This window comes from Phalacrocorax aristotelis, unplaced genomic scaffold (genome assembly GCF_949628215.1).
Source record: "Phalacrocorax aristotelis unplaced genomic scaffold, bGulAri2.1 scaffold_85, whole genome shotgun sequence".
Taxonomy (NCBI): Eukaryota; Metazoa; Chordata; class Aves; order Suliformes; family Phalacrocoracidae; genus Phalacrocorax; species Phalacrocorax aristotelis.
In genome coordinates, this window is record NW_027441196.1 from 75,522 (window position 1) to 93,892 (window position 18,371).

Genomic DNA, 18,371 nt, shown 5'->3' on the forward strand with positions numbered 1-18,371 from the left:
CTGCTAGAAACTAGATAAAGACTCATTTAAAATTTATTACATTGAAGAAGGCAATGTAATCGGAGTGGCTAACCTCTTGGCTCCCACGCTTAGGCAGAGGACTGTGAACTAAAAGGATCTGAGCTGTTGGATTCACTCTCTTGTGTTGTTTTTTAAGGACAGATGTGTTTTTACAGTGTTGCAGTACCTTACGAACTCGACTTACGACTTAAATAATGAAAAGCATTGTGTGACCCTGACAGTCAACTGAAAAGGATGGACTGCTTGGAAAATCTCATGCCCTAACTATTGCACCAGTTCCTCTGGAGGGCATGAAATTGAGGCAGACAGAGGTACATCTGGTTGACGCTGCCCAGCGCTGGCAGTGTCCAGTGAGCCTGCCCAGCTCCACACCATCACCCACCAGCTGGGACAGCCCACCAGTCTGGGAGGTGGTGCCAGGGCCCATCGGGCCAGGCGCAGCTGGTGCAGCTCCACAGTGGGGTGCTGCTTCCCCCTGTGTTGCAGCTCCCTCACGGGGTGCAGCTCCCCACCATGGCTGCTCCCTGTCCCCCTGCCTATGGATGCGGACAGCAGGCGCTGACAGGGACGCTGGTGCCCCACCACCTGATGGGGCTGCGATGAGGGCATAGTCCAGCAGGAGTGCCCATCTCCCACGGGCTCCTATGTGCTGCACATCCCTGCTCCACCCGGCCCCCCGCCACACGGGCAGCAGGCAGGCAGCAGCAGGCAACAAGTGGGCAGCAGCAAGCGCAGGGCATCTGAGGACACCAATGTGCCCACCTTGGTGCTTGAGTGACGCAGCAGCTCTGGGGATGCTGGGGGACAAAGTGCCCTGCACCCGCTGCCCTCCTGCCCACTCCGACTGCTGCTGATCAAGAAGGCACAGAGCATGGATCCCCGTGACATGCTACCCCACGACAGGCTGATGCACCCTCCCGTCGATTCCCTGCTATCCCTCGGGCCCTTGGGGGGCTCATGGCTGCACCCACCCTGCTGGAGGAGCAGGAGCAGCCGGTGCCCATCACACCCGAGCAGCGGCCCCAGCAGGAGCGCGTGAAGACGCCGGCCCAGGAGCAGCAGGAGTGGGCGGCCCTGCAGGTGTCACTGGGCCACCTGCAGGTTTTTGTGCCGAGGGAGATCGACATGCAGATGGCCGACAAGCACAGCTACCCATAACCCACCGGCCCAGCACCGGCCCCCATAGCACCCATGCGCAGAGGAGATCCGGAGGCAGAAACCTGCACCCACCTGCTACAGCCCCAGCCTTCCCCCAGATCCCCATATCTTGCTGAATTCATTAAAAGAGTTGGGTGTTGCCTTTGCAGCACCTCTCTCTGCCTGCCATCATTTGCTCAGCAGGAGGGAGGGCAGGGCGGTTAATGCAGCCCCTGCCCACCCCACGGGTGCCTGAGCTGGGATCGGGATGGCTTACATACATATTTTGTTCTATAAGATAATATTATTTTATCTTGGTAAATACTAGGTTGATTAATTTGGAAATAAATATTTTGATATTTAGAAAGAGGAAAATATTTTTATATAATTTGTATTACATATATGTCTATGTACAATATAACAGACATACCTATAAATACATACATCTCTATAGGTGCCTATGTATCCCCCCACAGAATACACAGAGGGAAAGGGGAGGGGGTGTCAGGGAGGGACTGGGATGCGGGGGAGGGGTGACATGACCCCAGGGGCCCAGGACTCACCGCAGTTCCTGCTCTCTGCACTGCCAGGCACATGGCACAGCTCAGGCACTTCTGTCTCTGTCTGTCGGTCTGTCCCTCCCTCCCTCTGCTGCAGCCCCGCTCACCCGACTGCCTTCCACCTCAGGGAACCCACGGGTGCCTCACAGCTCGCACCCCAGGAGGCCGCCCCGAGGCACAGCTCAGGGAGGCCGGAGCGGGGCCCAGGCCCAGCTGGCTGCTGCCAGGACAGGCCCGGGGGCGGCCTGGGGCTGCGGGACAGGCCTCGGGCCACGGGCTGGGGCCGGGGCAACATGGCCGCCCGGCAGCCCCTGCCCCAGGGCTCCAGCTCCCAGCATGCCCCGGGGCGCGCCTTCCCGCCGCCCGACCCTGCGCGGGCACCGCCCCCCCAGCCCGAGCCCGCCGCCCCCCCGCAGGCCCCACGGCCGCCTCCCCGGGGCTGCCCAGGCCCTGCTCCGGGACACCCGCTGGGCGGGGAGGGGGCAGGGGGGAGACAGCAGCAGGCAGACACACAGAGGGAGCAGGAGAACAGGGCGCAGCTGGGCAGGGAGTGGAGGAAGGAAAAATCCTGGTAAGGAGCCGGCAGAGGGACAGAGGGACGGAGCGAGAAACAGATGGAGGGCAAGGGGGCAGCGGGGCTCCGGGCGAGGGAGCGGGACAGGGGGTCAGAGAGACGGTAAAGGCACCAGGAGAGCGCAGGGACAGAGACGTGGCAGAGGGAGCGGGGCAGGGGGACAGAGGGGAGAGGGGCGGAGGGAAAAGGCAGCGGGGAGAGAGAAAGGGGGAGGCCGGGGCGCAGAGCGGGACACAGGGCGAGGGGAGGGCGGGAAACGACCCCGAGAGACTGAGGCAGAGAGGGCTGTGGGTCAGGACAAGGAGGCGCAGAAGGGCACAGCAGCCGCGGCCTCCAGGGTGGAGACGCAGGAAGAAGAAAAGCAGACAGGAGCAGGACGGAGGCCCCGAGAGCAGCAGGGCCAGCTGAGTGGGGAATACAGGCGGGAGAGAGGGCACAGGCTGCAGGACACAGGGGAAAACAGCAGCCAGGAGGGAGGACACGGCAACAGAGAAAGGAGAAGGCCAGGGAGCGGGAGAGAGGTGTAGGGAAAGGAAAACAGAGTAACAGGCTACAGGACAGACAGGGCGGAGTTAGACAATACAGGCTGGGAGTCAGAGAGAAAGAAAGAGAAAGAGAAAGAAGGAAGGAAGGAAGGAAAAGACAGAAATAACCAGTGATGGGCTAAAGATAGAGAGGGAGGAACTGAAAAATGGGGTCAGGGAGCCAGACAGAGAGCGATGGGGAGAGAGCAAAAATAGCAACTCTGGGCAGCTGCCCCATTTCTCGATCACTGGCCAGGAACTGCATTACCGGGAGCCTTCAAGAAATGTGCTGCCTGTAAAAGCCCTGCCCTGGGCCCAATCCTGCGTCCTAATATTGGTGACCAGCATCGCCTTGCAGAGTGGCCAGGACTGGTTTTTTTGTTTGTTTCCTTGTTGGTTTTGCTTTTATTTTTTTTTTTAAAAGTACTATTTTAGCTCTAAATAGAACCTGCAAGGAAAAAGGAACCAGGCGTACCAGGTCAGACACGTTTAAAGGCTGACCCCATTCAACAGCCGCACAAACCATCAATCATTCCTGCTGCAACACTCCACTGCCTGCCTGCAGATACAGGCAGCCGCCCTGTTTCTAGCACAGTCCCCAGGAGCAGCACCATGGTGCAGCTCTACAGCCACACTGCCTGCAAAATGTTAAGCACAGCTTAATTCTGGAGAGTTTCCCCTCTTTTTAGGCCTGCTGGTTAAAGACTCCTCCATCGAGAGGTGGCTCAGGACCACACCAGGGCCAGCAGCGCTGCTCTCTGCATCCCATGGCAGCGATGGGCAGGGAGAGAGGTTGTCAGATCCCGGGGTGAGGAACAAGTGCAGGGTGTCAGGGTCACCCCTGCCTGGGTTTTCCCAGCAAAGCCCCAGCTGGTGCCGGCCCTGTGCTGCAGTCGCAGGGCCGAGGCTCAGGGAGCCGGGCATTTCTGGGGGCACTGCACTCTGCTGGGCCCCACTGCCAGCTGCGGGCTGCCCTGGGCTTCCCTCCCCATTGTCTCCAGCTCTGCTTTCTGACCACAGAATGCCTTGCCTGCTTCCCACAGCTGTCCTGACCCATGTCTGCAGCTTGTACATGGGGTCCATGTCACACAGCTGACTTGGGGGTGGCGGGTCTCTCTTGTGGCATTCCAGGATTGGGGACAAAACAAACCAAATTGCTCCTTTCAATCTTTGTCCCCAGGGACACCCAGTGGAGACCTACCGTGCACAGGACAGCGTCCTTCAGGGACGTGACAGCCGATTGCAGAGCAGTGCTGAGACCCACCTGACGGCAAAGGCGCCTGGTGACCTGCTCTTCCTGGGCCCACCAAAGCAGCCTTCCTCCAGCCCTGGTTTTGGTGAGATCTGGAGGAGCACAGAGATGTTTCTCCGGCATCCAGGCCTGAAGAGGTTTTCCCAGTGTGTCTGTGAGAGATCCTGCTCCCAGGAAGCACCTCCCCATAGAGCAAAGGCCGTACCCAGCCACCCGTGCTCGGTACGGCTGCCCCAAGGGGCCTCGCAGGGAGGACGGGTTCATCTGCCCTGTGGCTCTGGCACAGAAATGATGAGCCGTAGCCCCGTGATCATGGCTGGCCGGTTCCAAGGCTCCAAGTGCCCTTTCACCGGGAGTGTTGAACCCCGGCACTTTTTCAGGGTGGCCCTGGCCCTGGAGAAGCAGCGAAGGAGCAGATGGCAGGCTGCCTTGCCCTTCCTGCGCAGTAGTCTGCCGGCCCTGGTGTTACGCTCTTGTCTCCTTCAAGGTTAGTTCGGGTTGCCACAGAGTACCTGGGAGCTCCACTATTGTAAGCATCCAATCCTAATCTGGGAACAGAGCAGGGCCTGGAATCTGTAAGAGGGTCAGGGGAGTTGGTGGGGAAAAACGGCAGGTATTGGTTCTTCCCAGTTCCCCGAGGGCTGCAGCAGTTCAGCGAGCTGGAGAAGGCAGCAGCCTGAGAAGAATTGAGCCCTTTGAGCAATGGCACATTCTGTTCCCCTCCAAAGGGGAAGATTTCAACCCTTCATTTCAATAGTTCAGCCTTGCAGCAGCTGTGATCTCCTAGAGGACATCCCATGGGGCTGTTCCCATCAGTCCTCGCCGGCTCTTCGCTCTGCAGATTTTCCAAGGGGCAGTCCCTGGGAGCGATGGGAGTTCAAATGTACAGCAGCAGAGCACCAGGGACTTGTGGGTCTTCCCAAAGGCTTGCAGTTAAAGGGTTTTTAAATTCTGCAGGAATGTAAAGGATTTGTAAATGCTGCTGCCCTCCTATTTCAAGTTGGTGGCGGCAGGGGCATTGCGGCGTTCTTTCCCACCTTCTTCCTTTCAGGTGCCAGAAGTCCTGCACATCCTCCACAGCTGCATGCAGACCATGCGACAGAGCACCCACAGGCCCCTCCTGCTCCAGGCGGTGCGTCTCCTGGCCCGCTTTCACCATGAGCCCGTGGTGGACAGCCTCCTCCAGAAGCGGCTGCCCGTGGACAGGTCTGTGCACTCCCACCTCGCCCCACTGTGGTTAAAGACAGACCCCGTGGCTTGCCTGGGTGAGGGGGAATCCAGTGGAGAAGAAGGTCGCTTGCCTCCCAAAAGGTCTGAGCACTGCAAGGCCGTGTGCTCCCGTCTCGGGAAGGAACCAGGCATCATAAGCCCCACTGCTGATGAGGAGAGCGTTTGGCCTCTAGTGAGGGCACCGCAGGTACCAGGGATGTGAGCTCAGGGGTGAACGTCTCTTCCCCTGCAGGGACGCGATGGAGCTGTGGAGGACCTTGGGGAGAAGCGTCCTGGGGGTTCAGGTCCTGAAGTACTTAACACAGAAATTAGAGGCAGCGGGAGAGAACAACCCTGGGCCCCACTCCTCCGCTCACCAACCGGACCACAGCCAGGCTGCTCTGGAGTCCCTCACGGTATGTTCGAAGGCAGAGGCATCCCCGCAGCTTTGCATCCGCTGTCTAACTATCAAATGCCTGGGGGGACTGCACAGGGGCGACGTGCCAGGGCGTCTCAGCGGTGCCGCTGTAGAGGGGCTGGGGTGCTTCGCTGCTGTCCCTGGCATGAGACCTGCAGGCAGCAAGAGCCCCCAGGGGAGGCAGAGGGACTGCGCTGGTGGGCAAAGCCCTTGTTTAACAGGTGGTTCTTGGCTGGATTTCCCTGTAGCTCCTCCGTGCCATCTCCGAGGTGGTGTTCGTGCTGCCAACCGAGGAAAGGGTCCGGCGCCTGCTTCCCCGCCTCCTTCCAGGCCTCCTGGGTGAGGTCAGCAAGGTGCTGGGGGAGGAGATGCTGCTCCCCCCTTTGAGATGCCGGAGGGGACTCTTCCTCAATGTACCGAGAAGTGAGGACAAGCCGTGCAGGTAAGGAGCAGGAGGGGCAGGGAAGTTGGGGAGCTTTACTTCCCCACCCAGGCGTGTTCGTCTGTGGTGCTGAGGGAGCACTTTGGCCTGCCCTGTTTCCTTGGCGTGGCGGCCGGTTCAGGGCTGTCTTGGCTTCTCTTCTTTCCTGGAGAACCATCTGTTCCCAGAGAGGAAGGGGTTGTGGGGTTGGCACCACCAACTGCTCTCATCCTGCCTCCTGTGCAGCCTTGACGGCAGCGTGTCCTTCTTCTCCCTCCGCTGACCGGGCAGAGACCCTGCGTGGGGTTGGCCCAGCCCACAGACGGGGAGACCCCTCCTGGCCCGGGGGCGGTGGCCCAGCTCCGGCCATGGCCATCTGTGGTCTGGTGTCCTAGAGACTCAGCTCGTCTAATCTGCGGCCTGGCAGGGCATGACCAGAGGGCTTGGCTGTAGCAGCAGAGATCCTGCCTGTAAAATCTGTCGGTGGGCGGACCCATTGGGTCACCTCCTCACAGCACTGGACTCTGCCCCCGCTCCTGGTCCTCAAGAGCTGGGGGAAATTGGAGCTATCTGTGACCTGCAAGTCCTGCTGCATAAAATGCTGGCGAGACGAGCCCTCAGGGAGCACCTTGGGCATCTGGCATCGAGTGAGCCCAGGGACCCTGCGCTGCCAGTGGCTTGAGGCATGGCAAAGGATGAAAATGTCCATTTTCTGAGAGCTTTATGGACTTGAATGCTACCAAGCGTCATTTCAGGGGTACCTGGCCTCCAGCACGGGGCCGTGTGGGATGAGCGGAGCAACACCTCCCACGGCGGCAGAGCTTTTTAGCTCCACCACAGCAAATCTTCCCCAGAAGTGCTGCGATTTGCGATGTCTTTGGGCTTTCTTTTTGCCAGCCCTTACCGTGAGGCTCTAGAGCTGGTGCTGAGCAGATGCATGGAGAAGAGGTGGCTGCTGCTGCTACGGAGGCAGGGAGCGTGGGCGTTTCTCGAAAACCCGCAGGCTCATGCCGATGGTGTGTGCCTCCTGACGAGGTGAGACCCCGGGGCTGCGCCTCACCGTCCTGTGGGCGGCTGTGCCCAGGGAAATGGCTGCCAGGACCATTCCCGTGTGCCCAGGGAGCTGCCTTGCAGGGCTGAACAGCGCCCGCGTCGGAGCAGGGGAGGTTTGGGGTCGTGGCCTGTGCCCTTGCCGCATGACTGTGTGTCGCCTTCTTGTGCTCTATGTGCAGCGTCCTGCTTCGCAACCAGCTCGTCTCAAGGGGAGTGATATGGGCCCTTTCCCAGTGGCTGAACTCCCGCTCGGATAACCTGCAGCTCACGGCAACGGCTTTCTTTGCTGAGGTGAGGCAACAGGGCGGGGAGGAAGGCTTCAGAGGGCTTCTCTTAGGAAAGTGCTGCTTGGGATGTCTCTTTCTGAGGGAAGAAGGTGCCAGGAGAGAGTCACCGTCCAGTGGATCCAATGGATCCTCATTTCTTTGAAGCCCATTCGCGTGCTGTGCCTGGGCTTGGCTGGCACCCTGGCACTCACGGGCATGTTGCTTTATTGTAGCTGATGAAGGACCCCCCGATGATGGAGAAGAAGTTCCTGGAGAGTGTCCTAGGCATCTTGGTGGAGAGATCACAGCACGGAATCAGCGCTGTGCAGCAGATGACAGCGAGAGGCCTGGGCAATGCAGTCAGGAGAACACGCGAGGAGGTGAGACCAGCTTTTCCCTTCTCTGACTGCAGCCACTCACTGGCAGGAACCTGGTGGAGAGCTGCACGGGGCTTTGAGAGCTTGGCCAGGCTAGCAAAGGCAAACGGGGCTCTTTCCTAAGGCCACGCTCCTTTCTCTGATGTCCGCAGGGTGGCAAAGGGGGACCTGGCGCCAAACAAGGCTTCCTGGGCTGAGATCCCCTCTGAGCCGGTTTCTAGCAACTTCAGCCCCTGGCAGATGAAGGGTTCCTGACCAAACACTCTTGCCCGTCAAGGAGTTAGAGCCCCCTAACAGTTCCCCCGAGGGGGCCCAAGCCTGTGCTGCCCTGTGCATCTCCCTTGGCCTCAGGAGGAGCTTGGCCGGCTCACTGCGACCAAGGAGCCTGCAGGCAGCTCCCCCATGTACCAGGGCTTGAGGCCTTGTAGGACAATCCCGTAAGGGCTCAAATGGCCAAACCGGCCTAACCCTTCCCACGGGTGGGGTCTGCACAGCACCCTGCGTGGGGATCAGAGGCGCAGGCAGGGCTGCACGAGTCAGGGCTCCCAGCACCTGAAGGGACTGCCTTTATTAGCCTCTCTTTCTCTGAAGTGCTGGCTCTGACAAAGAGCATGTCAGAAGAGATCTTAGAGAGTCTCGAGCCCCTTTCCTGAGGGGATCAGAACAGGCCAGCGCCTCCTGGTGCAAAACATAAGCAATGGTAAAGAGGCGCTGTTTGGGCCAGGACTCGTGAGAAGCTTGTGGGGTCTTTGGCTTTGCAGGTGCGAAGGCACAAGGAGGCCATTCTGGAGGCGCTGCAGAGGGGCCTGAGGGACACCACCTGTCCCGAGGTGGCTGCTGAGAGCATGCTGGCGCTGGCTGAGGTGGTGAGGAAGCTGAAGGCAGAGGGCTTGGGGTCTGCCTTCAAAGACGTCGCCAGGTCCACCAAGATGTTCTTTGAGGCTGTGAGTGAACCAACTCTTTCTTCTGCTTGTCTGAGAGGTGGGGGCGGGGAGGGAGGCGGGACGGTGTGTGCCCAGGGCCTCCCCGTGCTGCGTGGAGGCTCTCTGCTGGCTGAACATCTGCTTGGACCCTTTCCCCCCACTCTTCTGCGGGTAGGGTGGGCTGTGCTGTCAAGTGCCTGTGTCTGCCCCAGGACGGCAGGGTTTCTCGTGCGCTCCTGTGGTTTCCCAGGCATTACATGGCTCCCCTGTGATACAAAAATTCGCGGATACTATCTTTCAAAGTCCGAACCTCCCCGTAAGAGGAAGCGGAGTATCCAGAAAGTTCCCGAAATAAAACTCAATAGCAACAAAGTCACTATTAAGCAGGCATCCTTTATTACAGCGCTGGGCAGCACTGGGGATTGATCCACCATGAGTGCTCCAGTGATTCAGTAAACTTCTAAAGATGATATACTATAAAGTCATACATATTAATGAGATTCAGGAGGATTCATTAACATATGTAAAAGCTCAAGCTGCATGCATAGTTGTCCTTTTAGTGGTCTTTGGGAGTCCTCCAGTGGTCTCTGATGGTCTTCCTCACCTGTCCGCTGGCTGAACTTTGGGTTTCCTTTGCCCATATATAGTCATTGAATGAGCTCTTCGGTCCTTTAGCCTTGGACTGTCACAAGGGGTTGATTTAAACTAGTTCCTCGAGTGCTTATCTCAGCACTGGTGTCCTGAGTCTCTGTTATCAATGAATTTACGAGCTTATTCACTATCTTTTTAATCCTGTCTGGCACCAAGTTGCATTCATCAAAACCCTGAAACTATCTTTGCAAGGGAGGAAACCACAAGAGAACAAGGATGCTTACAATAAGGACTAAGTCAAGGACTGTCAGGGGTTTAGTTCTTTCATTCCCCCCTTTTCTTTAAGCTTTGTAAATTCCTTTACAAAGGTTCTAAATTTTCATATTTCATTATCTTAGGTAAAGCCCAAACTCTTATTGCCAATTTCTTTAGCTTATACCACAAACGCTAATTGACGACACTTAGTATAATAACAAATGCTAACAATATCAAAAGCGGGTGAACTAAAATATTCAAAGTTTTCTCTGCAGAGGGTGAGTACCCTGAAAAGATATCCCACCAATGATGGGCAGTATCAGATTCAATTTGACTCGACAGTCAGACAAGCTTGTCTCCAGTTATTATTGTTTTAATAATAGATTCAGCTAATGTTTTGTTTCGTTTTCCTAAATGTTCTTGAAGTTTCTGTGATTGATTCAAGATTTCATTTAATTTCTTCAGAGATAATCTTGCATGACTTAAATTTAAGCTCTCATAATGCCAAAACATTGCTACTTGTTCTTCTGTATATGCAAAAAAATGAATAGGTTTGTCCATGCCAAGTTAAATGGGTTATGTTCTTGAGACATCCTATGAATGGGGTAGTTACATTGTATTGTTCAACTACTGATCAATTGTTAGTTACTAAACACACATATCTGGCATTAACTTCTACAAACATTTCGAACACATTAGGAGACAAGATCGTCCATTTACAATTGTTAACAGAGTGTTCTAATAAGCAGGGTTCATATACGCGAGATTGTTGTCCACACAAGATTCCATCAGAGGTGGTTTCACAAAGATCTAAATCGTATGTTTTGTTATTGTTCCCAATATACTTCCCTTGGAATTCTGGTAACCAATATTCTGGGTTCCCTTGACTCAAAAAGAGGGTTGGCAGAATTAAATATTTACACATTACTTCGGGGTCAGTTATATTATAGTATACTAATTTCCTGCACACCATCTATCATAACACTGCACAAATTGTGAATAGGCTTTTATCCAGTGTCTAGGTAAAACCCATTGTCCAAATAATTTTCTCCACATAAACTCATTATTACTCATCAAGTAGGACTGCACCTTATTCTTTTGTTCTAATTGCCACATGACTTGTAGAGTACAGACAGTCCAGTCCACAAATTTTGTCAAATTTTTAAGTGATTGTATCTGGGTAATTATACTCTTATTAAAGAGATATAAGGACTCTTTATCATATTCTAAATTCTGTATCTGAGGATTAAAGGTGGTTGGCATCCATTCAGCCTAAATCTTGATTGCTTGAGCTACATCGAATCCTGCGGTTCCAACTTTACTCCTTAAAGTTTCCAAATCTACTGAATTTAGTAGTCCTAACCCAGTTCCTGCACCTCCGAGTAAAGTATCATACCAAGCTCGTTTTACTTTGCAGGGAGGGGTGGCTGGAAAAGATATGTTAAAGAACAACATATGCTTTTGCCTTATCTTTGCCTCATTCTTACAAGTGGATGGTAATCTAATTAATTGGTCCTGATTCACTGCAGGTCGTGGATTCAACAATGTTAAGGAGACTGCCACCCCAGCAGTTCTATTAATGCTTCCATTTGCACACATTAGTGTATCCCAGTTCCCAGTTTTCCAAGTACGTGTCTCCTTTATGGGGGTGTTATTTTGAAGAAAGCACTTCTTCATCTGCAGTGGAGGCCCTATCCCTTTGATTGCACAACATTTTAAGGCAACATTCATTATCACAGTGACATTTGTCAAATTTGAACATAATACAAAGGTCATTCCATGCCATCCCGTCAATTTATCACTCCTAGTATAGGGTTCCCACAAAGAGCAGTTTTCAGCAAACTGAACTAACGTATTGGTGTTATTTCCCTAAATCCACCAGAGACTATCAACAGATTCGCTTCTTTTCTTCAGGGGCCAACTGGGAGTAAATGTACTTATTAATTCAAGACAACAACATAGCAATATTAATGCTAGTTTTGGGTCAGCCTTATAGACGTGGGTCCTACGGGTTGGGACTTCCATGGTCCTTCAGGTGCCTTTTAATCCTGGAATAGTGGATCCAAGCAGCGTGCTTCTCAAGCTTGACCGCAGTGTAAGTCGTAAGCAGAACTTGAAAAGGGCCGCTCCACTTCTCTTTGAGAGGATCACCTGAAATATTTTTAACATAAACCCAATCTCCAGGTTTGAACAAATGCACTGGGGAATCTAACCCCCATGCTCTAGTAGACATCACTAATCCATTTACTTCTTGTAATTGTTTTCCCAATGCAATCAGATATTGTTGTAGATTAATCTCTCCTACCTGGGTGGGATCTTGTCCTTGATATCTAGTCTGAAAGGGTCTCCCATATAGAATTTTAAAAGGACTCAGTTTTTCCTTAGTTCTTGGCTTGACTCGGAGCCTTAGTAACGCAATAGGGAGGGCTTGATCCCACCTTAAATTCGTCTCCTGGCAGATTTTGCTCAATTGTGTCTTTATTAAATGATTCATCTTTTCTACTTGCCCACTTGCTTGCGGGCGATAAGTTGTGTGTAATTTCCAATTAATTTCTAAAAATTTACTAACTTGTTGAACTACTTGTGCCACAAAGTGTGGTCCCCTATCAGAGGAGATCACTTCTGGCACGCCAAATCTGGGAATAATTTCTCTCAATAAGACTTTTGTTACTTCTCGGGCTTTATTTGTTCTGCAGGGGAAAGCTTCAGGCCATCCGGAAAAGGTATCAGTTAATACTAATAGATATCTGTACCCCCCTTTTCTAGGGAGTTCCGTGAAGTCTATCTGCCAGTTCTGGCCTGGAACATTCCCTTTACCAATACTTCCAAATTTCACCCGATTCTCTACCTTCGGGTTATTCTTTAAGCATATTTCGCATCTATCAACTATAGTTTTTATAGTTTGAAACAAATTTCTAGCTATCATCTGCTTGGTGAGGGAATTGTACAAAGCTTCAGTTCCCCAATGAGTTTTATCATGTTCTGTTTTTATTAATTTCCATAATATTCTGAAGGGAACTACTATTTTGTTATCTTTTAACATTGCCCATCCTGTCGGGCCAATTTCAGCCTTTAAATCAGTAATTAACTTCTGATCCTTTTTATCATATTCAACTATCTCAGGTAGTGGCAAAGATTTTTCAGGAATTATGCCTAATACCTCACCTTGTTCCGCAGCTTGCCTTGCCTCATGATCAGCTAATTTATTTCCCACTTCCCTGTCAGTGTTACCTTTCTGATGTCCTTTGCAGTGCATAATTGCTACTGCCGACGGAAGTTGTACAGCATCTAGAAGTCGCAAAATTATATCAGCATGTTTTATGTCTTTCCCTTGAGCGGTTAAAAGTCCTCGCTCTTTCCAAATTGCCCCATGGGCATGAACTACACCAAAGGCATATTTTGAGTCTGTCCAGATATTTACTCGCAAACCTTCAGCAAGCTCTAATGCTCTTACTAAAGCGATTATTTCGGCCCGTTGTGCAGATGTGCCCTTAGGGAGTGACTTTGCTTCCACTACTTGGTCTGTGGTGGTCACCGCATATCCTGCCATTCGAACTCCATTCCTTACAAAACTGCTCCCATCAATATACCAAGTGTGGTCAGCCTCCTCCAGCGGCTCCTCCTTCAAGTCGGGCCTACTCGCATACACAGTCTCAATGGTTTCTATGCAGTCATGCACGACAGTCTCCATTTCCTGTTTATCAGTTAAAAAGGAAGCAGGATTGATAATAGTGGATGTGACAATTTCTATATCATCCTGTTCCATCAAAACTGATTGATATTTCAAGAATCTTGATGGCGAGAGCCAGTGTCCCCCTTTTTGTTCTAAAACGGAGGTTACAGTGTGGGAAGTGTGCACAATCATCTTCCGTCCCAATGTGAATTTTCCGGCTTCTTGGATAATCAAGACCACGGCAGCTACTGCCCGAAGGCATCCTGGCCATCCTTTGCTTACTTCATCCAATTGTTTGGAGAAGTATGCAACAGCTCGTTTATAAGGACCCAATTTCTGGGCCAAAATTCCCAAAGCTACTCCTTGTCTTTCATACGAGAACAGCCAAAAGGGCTTAGTTACATCGGGCAGGCCCAAAGCTGGAGCCCTCATTAGTTCCAATTTCAGTTCTTTGAATGCCCGCCTGGCTTCACCTGTCCATATTAATTGTGTCAAGCTATTTTTCAACAGTTCATACAAAGGTTTAACCAGAAGTCCATAATTATAGATCCATAATCGGCACCAACCTGTCATTCCCAGAAAGGTTCGAAGTTCTTTTACCGTGGTTGGTTCTGGAGTCCTGCAAATGGCTTCTTTCCGGTCATTCCCGAGCTGTCTCTGTCTCTTAGAAATCACGAATCCCAAGTATATTACTTCTTTCTTCAAGATCTGGGCTTTCTGTAATGAGACTCGGTAACCACTTAGTCCAAGAAAGTTTAGCAAACTCACAGTCCATTCTTTACATTCTTCATCCTTTTCTGTGGCTATCAAAATATCATCTACATACTGTAAAAGAGTACCATTTCCTGGAGGTCTTTCCCAGGCCTCTAATTCTTTAGCTAATTGATTTCCAAAGATCGTGGGGCTGTTTTTAAATCCTTGAGGTAACACTGTCCAGGTTAGTTGGGTTTTTCGTCCCGAGTCAGGGTTTTCCCATTCAAAGGCAAATAAATTGCGGCTTTCAGGGGCCAAGGTGAGGCAAAAGAATGCATCTTTCAGATCTAATACTGTGAACCATTCATAAGTTTCTTTTAAATTAGTTAGTAAGGTGTATGGGTTTGCCACTACCGGATATAGATCTTCAACTATCTTATTTATTGCCCGCAGGTCTTGTACCAATCGATATGTTTTGCCATCAGGCTTTTTGATAGGCAAAATAGGAGTGTTATACTCTGAAGAGCATTCAATCAATAATCCAAATCTTATGAATTCCTCTGTAATACTTTTCACTCCTCGCCTGTCCTCTAATTTCAGGGGATATTGCCTTACTTTGGCAGGCTGTGCCCCCACTTTGAGTTTAACAACAACCAATTCTGCATTTTTGGCCTTTCCAGGGATTCCTGATGCCCATACTCCTGGATATACCTGGTCTTTTATTTCCTGTATAATTTCCTGTCCCCTAACCTGTGGTTCAGTGAGGGTCAAACTTAAAATTTCAATGAGGTTTTCTTCTGGTATTTTAAATTCCATTTCCCCTTCATTAAATTTTATTTCAGCATTCAATTGTTCTAATAAGTCTCTTCCCAAAAGTGGTCTAGGAGCTTCAGGCAGGTAGAGAAATTTGTGAATCCCTACACTTTTCCCAATTTTGAATTTCAAGGGTTTCAAAAAGAAAGCTTTCTCGACCTGTCCGGTTGCTCCCACAATATTAACATTTTGTTTACTTATGGGCAGTAACTCCTGATTTAATACTGAAAATGTGGCACCTGTATCTACTAGAAATTCTACAGGTTTTTCTTCTTTCCCTAGCTGTATTTTTACCAAGGGTTCTGCTAGGGAAGATTCTCCTGGTCTCCATCAACTTTCTTCCGTGCTGGCAACTGTCACCGGTTTGCTCAATCTTGGGCAATCCTTCTTCCAATGCCCCATTTGCTTACAATAAGAGCATTGATCTCTCAAGAGGGGTTGATTTCTTCTGGGTGGGGCACTTACACCACTTCTTACAACTCCTCTCCCCTCATTAGTGTTGTTTATCTGACCCCCTGTGGTGCGCAAGGCAGCCACTGTAGCATTAGCAATTGTTCTGCCCATCATTCTCTCCTTCTGACTGTCTCTGTTCCGATACACTTGCCAAGCAGTCTCCAGCAATTTTTCTAAATCTCTTGCATCTGTTCCTTGCACTTTCTGTAACTTTCTCCTGATATCATCCGCCGACTGTCCCAAAAACAGGAATATCAACTGACCCTTTCCCTCCTGGGAGGTAGGGTCTAAAGGAGACCAATTTACTGGTTTTGGGACAGCATCTCTTATTCCATAAGCAATCCACTCCCTGTACCTCACTAATAATTCCCTGGCTCCTGTTTGGTTGGGGTCCCAGCCAGGATTGGTAACTGGAACATGATTATCCACCGTTCCTGGCAGGGTTCCAGCCAAAACCAGAGCCTGTACCTGGGCTCTGGCTGCTCTCACAACCATCTGCTTCTCCGACTCACTAAACACCACATCCAACATTGCATCCACATCCTCCCAATCAGGGTCCTGAGTTTTCACAATCAATTCAAATCCTTTAGCAACCTTTTCAGGATCGTCCCGATAATTCCCTGCAGTAATTCGCCAGCCGTCCAAGTCTGCTAAAGTAAAAGGCACTTTGATTCTAACAGGTCCTCCCACTCCCACCGCCTGCCTTAGAGGGGCCTGTATAATAGGTCCCATTTTACTCCGAGTTCTGGCAGTGATGGGAGAGAATCCGATATCAGTTTCTTCCCTGACTCCTGCCTCCGATTCTTTAACCCCGACTGCACCAGCATCTCCTTCCCTATCACCTTCTTTCTCTGGCGGAGGCAAATAATCCTCCAGCCTTTCATTCTGTGAGCCAACTTTTAAACATCTCTGTCCAATGCTACACGCCGAACAACACCTCTTTAATTTTGTCTTTTGCTTATTTTTCTCTTTTTCTATCGCCAGAACCATAGGGTCCTGGGGTGTTAGATTGATTCCACATTCTTTCTGCCATTCAGGGTGATTTCGCAGGGTGAAAAACATATCGGCATAACCCACTTCATCCCATTTTCCTTCACGGCGTAGAAATAAAATGAGTTGTAACAAAGTATTATACTTTAAAGTTCCATTAAAAGGCCATTTTTCTCCTTCATCTAGCTTATATAAAGGCCACCGCTGATTGATTACAATATTTTATCAAGGTTTTACGATCCACACTACCTCCAGGTGTTCCCCGATATCTTTCCAGTGGGCCAAAATGCAGCCCAAAGGGCTCTTTTTCAGAACTCCACCCTGTTGGTTCCCCATTCTTAAACTTATACTACCCAAAGACAAAGACAAAGTCTAGGGTATAAACACCACACACAATTAACAATTACAGCACAGACACAATAACCACTACTACCTCCCACTGATAACAAATGCCAGCATAAGCTGGTCAGAAACTTGCAAATACGCGTATACCAAACATATAGCGTATATCACATACGCATATGTAAACCAAAATCAAATACAAATGCACAAACAAACGACCATACCAATCAGTTGATCAATACAACCATGCAACGTAGTAACCAAGTGATTAATACAAATCGTACATGCAATTGTATGCTACCCTGCGGGGTTCTCACGAACTGCGACTGACGGGTAGCTTCAAATGACCGGTCCCCAAAACCAAAAAGAATGCCTTATTCTTACCAGAGGTCCTTGTCTGCCCCCGCACGGATCCGCCGAATCGGGGAGTCCCTCCAGAGAATTCTCCGGGGCCGGCCAAGGGAGTCTCCGACTCAGGGGGTCCTGCAGCCGGACAGAGATGGTCCCATCTGGGTCGCCAAACTGATACAAAAATTCGCGGATACTATCTTTCAAAGTCCGAACCTCCCCGTAAGAGGAAGCGGAGTATCCAGAAAGTTCCCTAAATAAAACTCAATAGCAACAAAGTCACTATTAAGCAGGCATCCTTTATTACAGCGCTGGGCAGCACTGGGGATTGATCCACCATGAGCGCTCCAGTGATTCAGTAAACTTCTAAAGATTATATACTATAAAGTCATACATATTAATGAGATTCAGGAGGATTCATTAACATATGTAAAAGCTCAAGCTGCATGCATAGTTGTCCTTTTAGTGGTCTTTGGGAGTCCTCCAGTGGTCTCTGATGGTCTTCCTCACCTGTCCGCTGGCTGAACTTTGGGTTTCCTTTGCCCATATATAGTCATTGAATGAGCTCTTCGGTCCTTTAGCCTTGGACTGTCACAAGGGGTTGATTTAAACTAGTTCCTCGAGTGCTTATCTCGGCACTGGTGTCCTGAGTCTCTGTTATCAATGAATTTACGAGCTTATTCACTATCTTTTTAATCCTGTCTGGCACCAAGTCGCATTCTTCAAAACCCTGAAACTATCTTTGCAAGGGAGGAAACCACAAGAGAACAAGGATGCTTACAATAAGGACTAAGTCAAGGACTGTCAGGGGTTTAGTTCTTTCACCTGCCAGAAAGGCTGCTAGGTGCCCGGACGCTCCCTGTGTATTGGGAGTCACTCCTGGACTCACGACCTAGGTGGCAGGGAAGGAATCTGGATGAGGTGACCTTCTTTCCAAACCATTGTTTTCCAAAGCACTGTATTCAAGCACACTGATTTACCGATCCCTGATTCTTGTTCTGGTTGTTTACGTACTGGTTTCTTGAGGGTGGAAATGAGTGGACGAGAGCTGTTTCTTGGGCTGCTCTTCTCCACGGGCAGCGCGCGATTGTTGAAGTGGCGTTGGTAGGAGGTGCCCTCATTACCCAGCTGACAGATGGGGTCTGTGAGTTGCAGGAGCCAGAGGTCCTTCGCTCCTCGGCCTTCAGCCTCTACGCCGCCCTGGCCTCCTCCGCCTCAGGGAAGAGATCATTCTTCGCCAGGGAAGTGGCGGAAACCTGGGTCAGCCTTCTCTTGCACCTCCGGGATCCTGACCCTGAAGTCTCCAATGCAAGAGCCCCCACATCTCATTTGCAAAGCCGTAGCAAGCCGTAGAAAGGCATAGAAAGCTGCCTGGCGAACTGCTGCAGCCAGTGCCCTCCCTGCCCGGAGACTGCGTCTGGGGCAGCCCCCTCTGCTGGGGGGGTGAGCTGAGCAGAGCTCAGCTGGACAAGCTTCCT

General features: G+C 51.0%; 1 protein-coding gene across 1 annotated transcript; it reads left to right on the forward strand.

The window, feature by feature from the left end:
- Positions 1-7,340: 7,340 nt before the first annotated feature.
- LOC142051033 (protein maestro-like) lies at positions 7,341-18,246 on the forward strand. Its single transcript, XM_075080247.1, has 4 exons — positions 7,341-7,460; positions 7,669-7,815; positions 8,574-8,756; positions 17,974-18,246. The coding sequence occupies exons 1-4, from the start codon at positions 7,341-7,343 to the stop codon at positions 18,244-18,246; spliced, it is 723 nt and encodes a 240-aa protein (XP_074936348.1).
- The last annotated feature ends 125 nt before the right edge of the window (positions 18,247-18,371 follow it).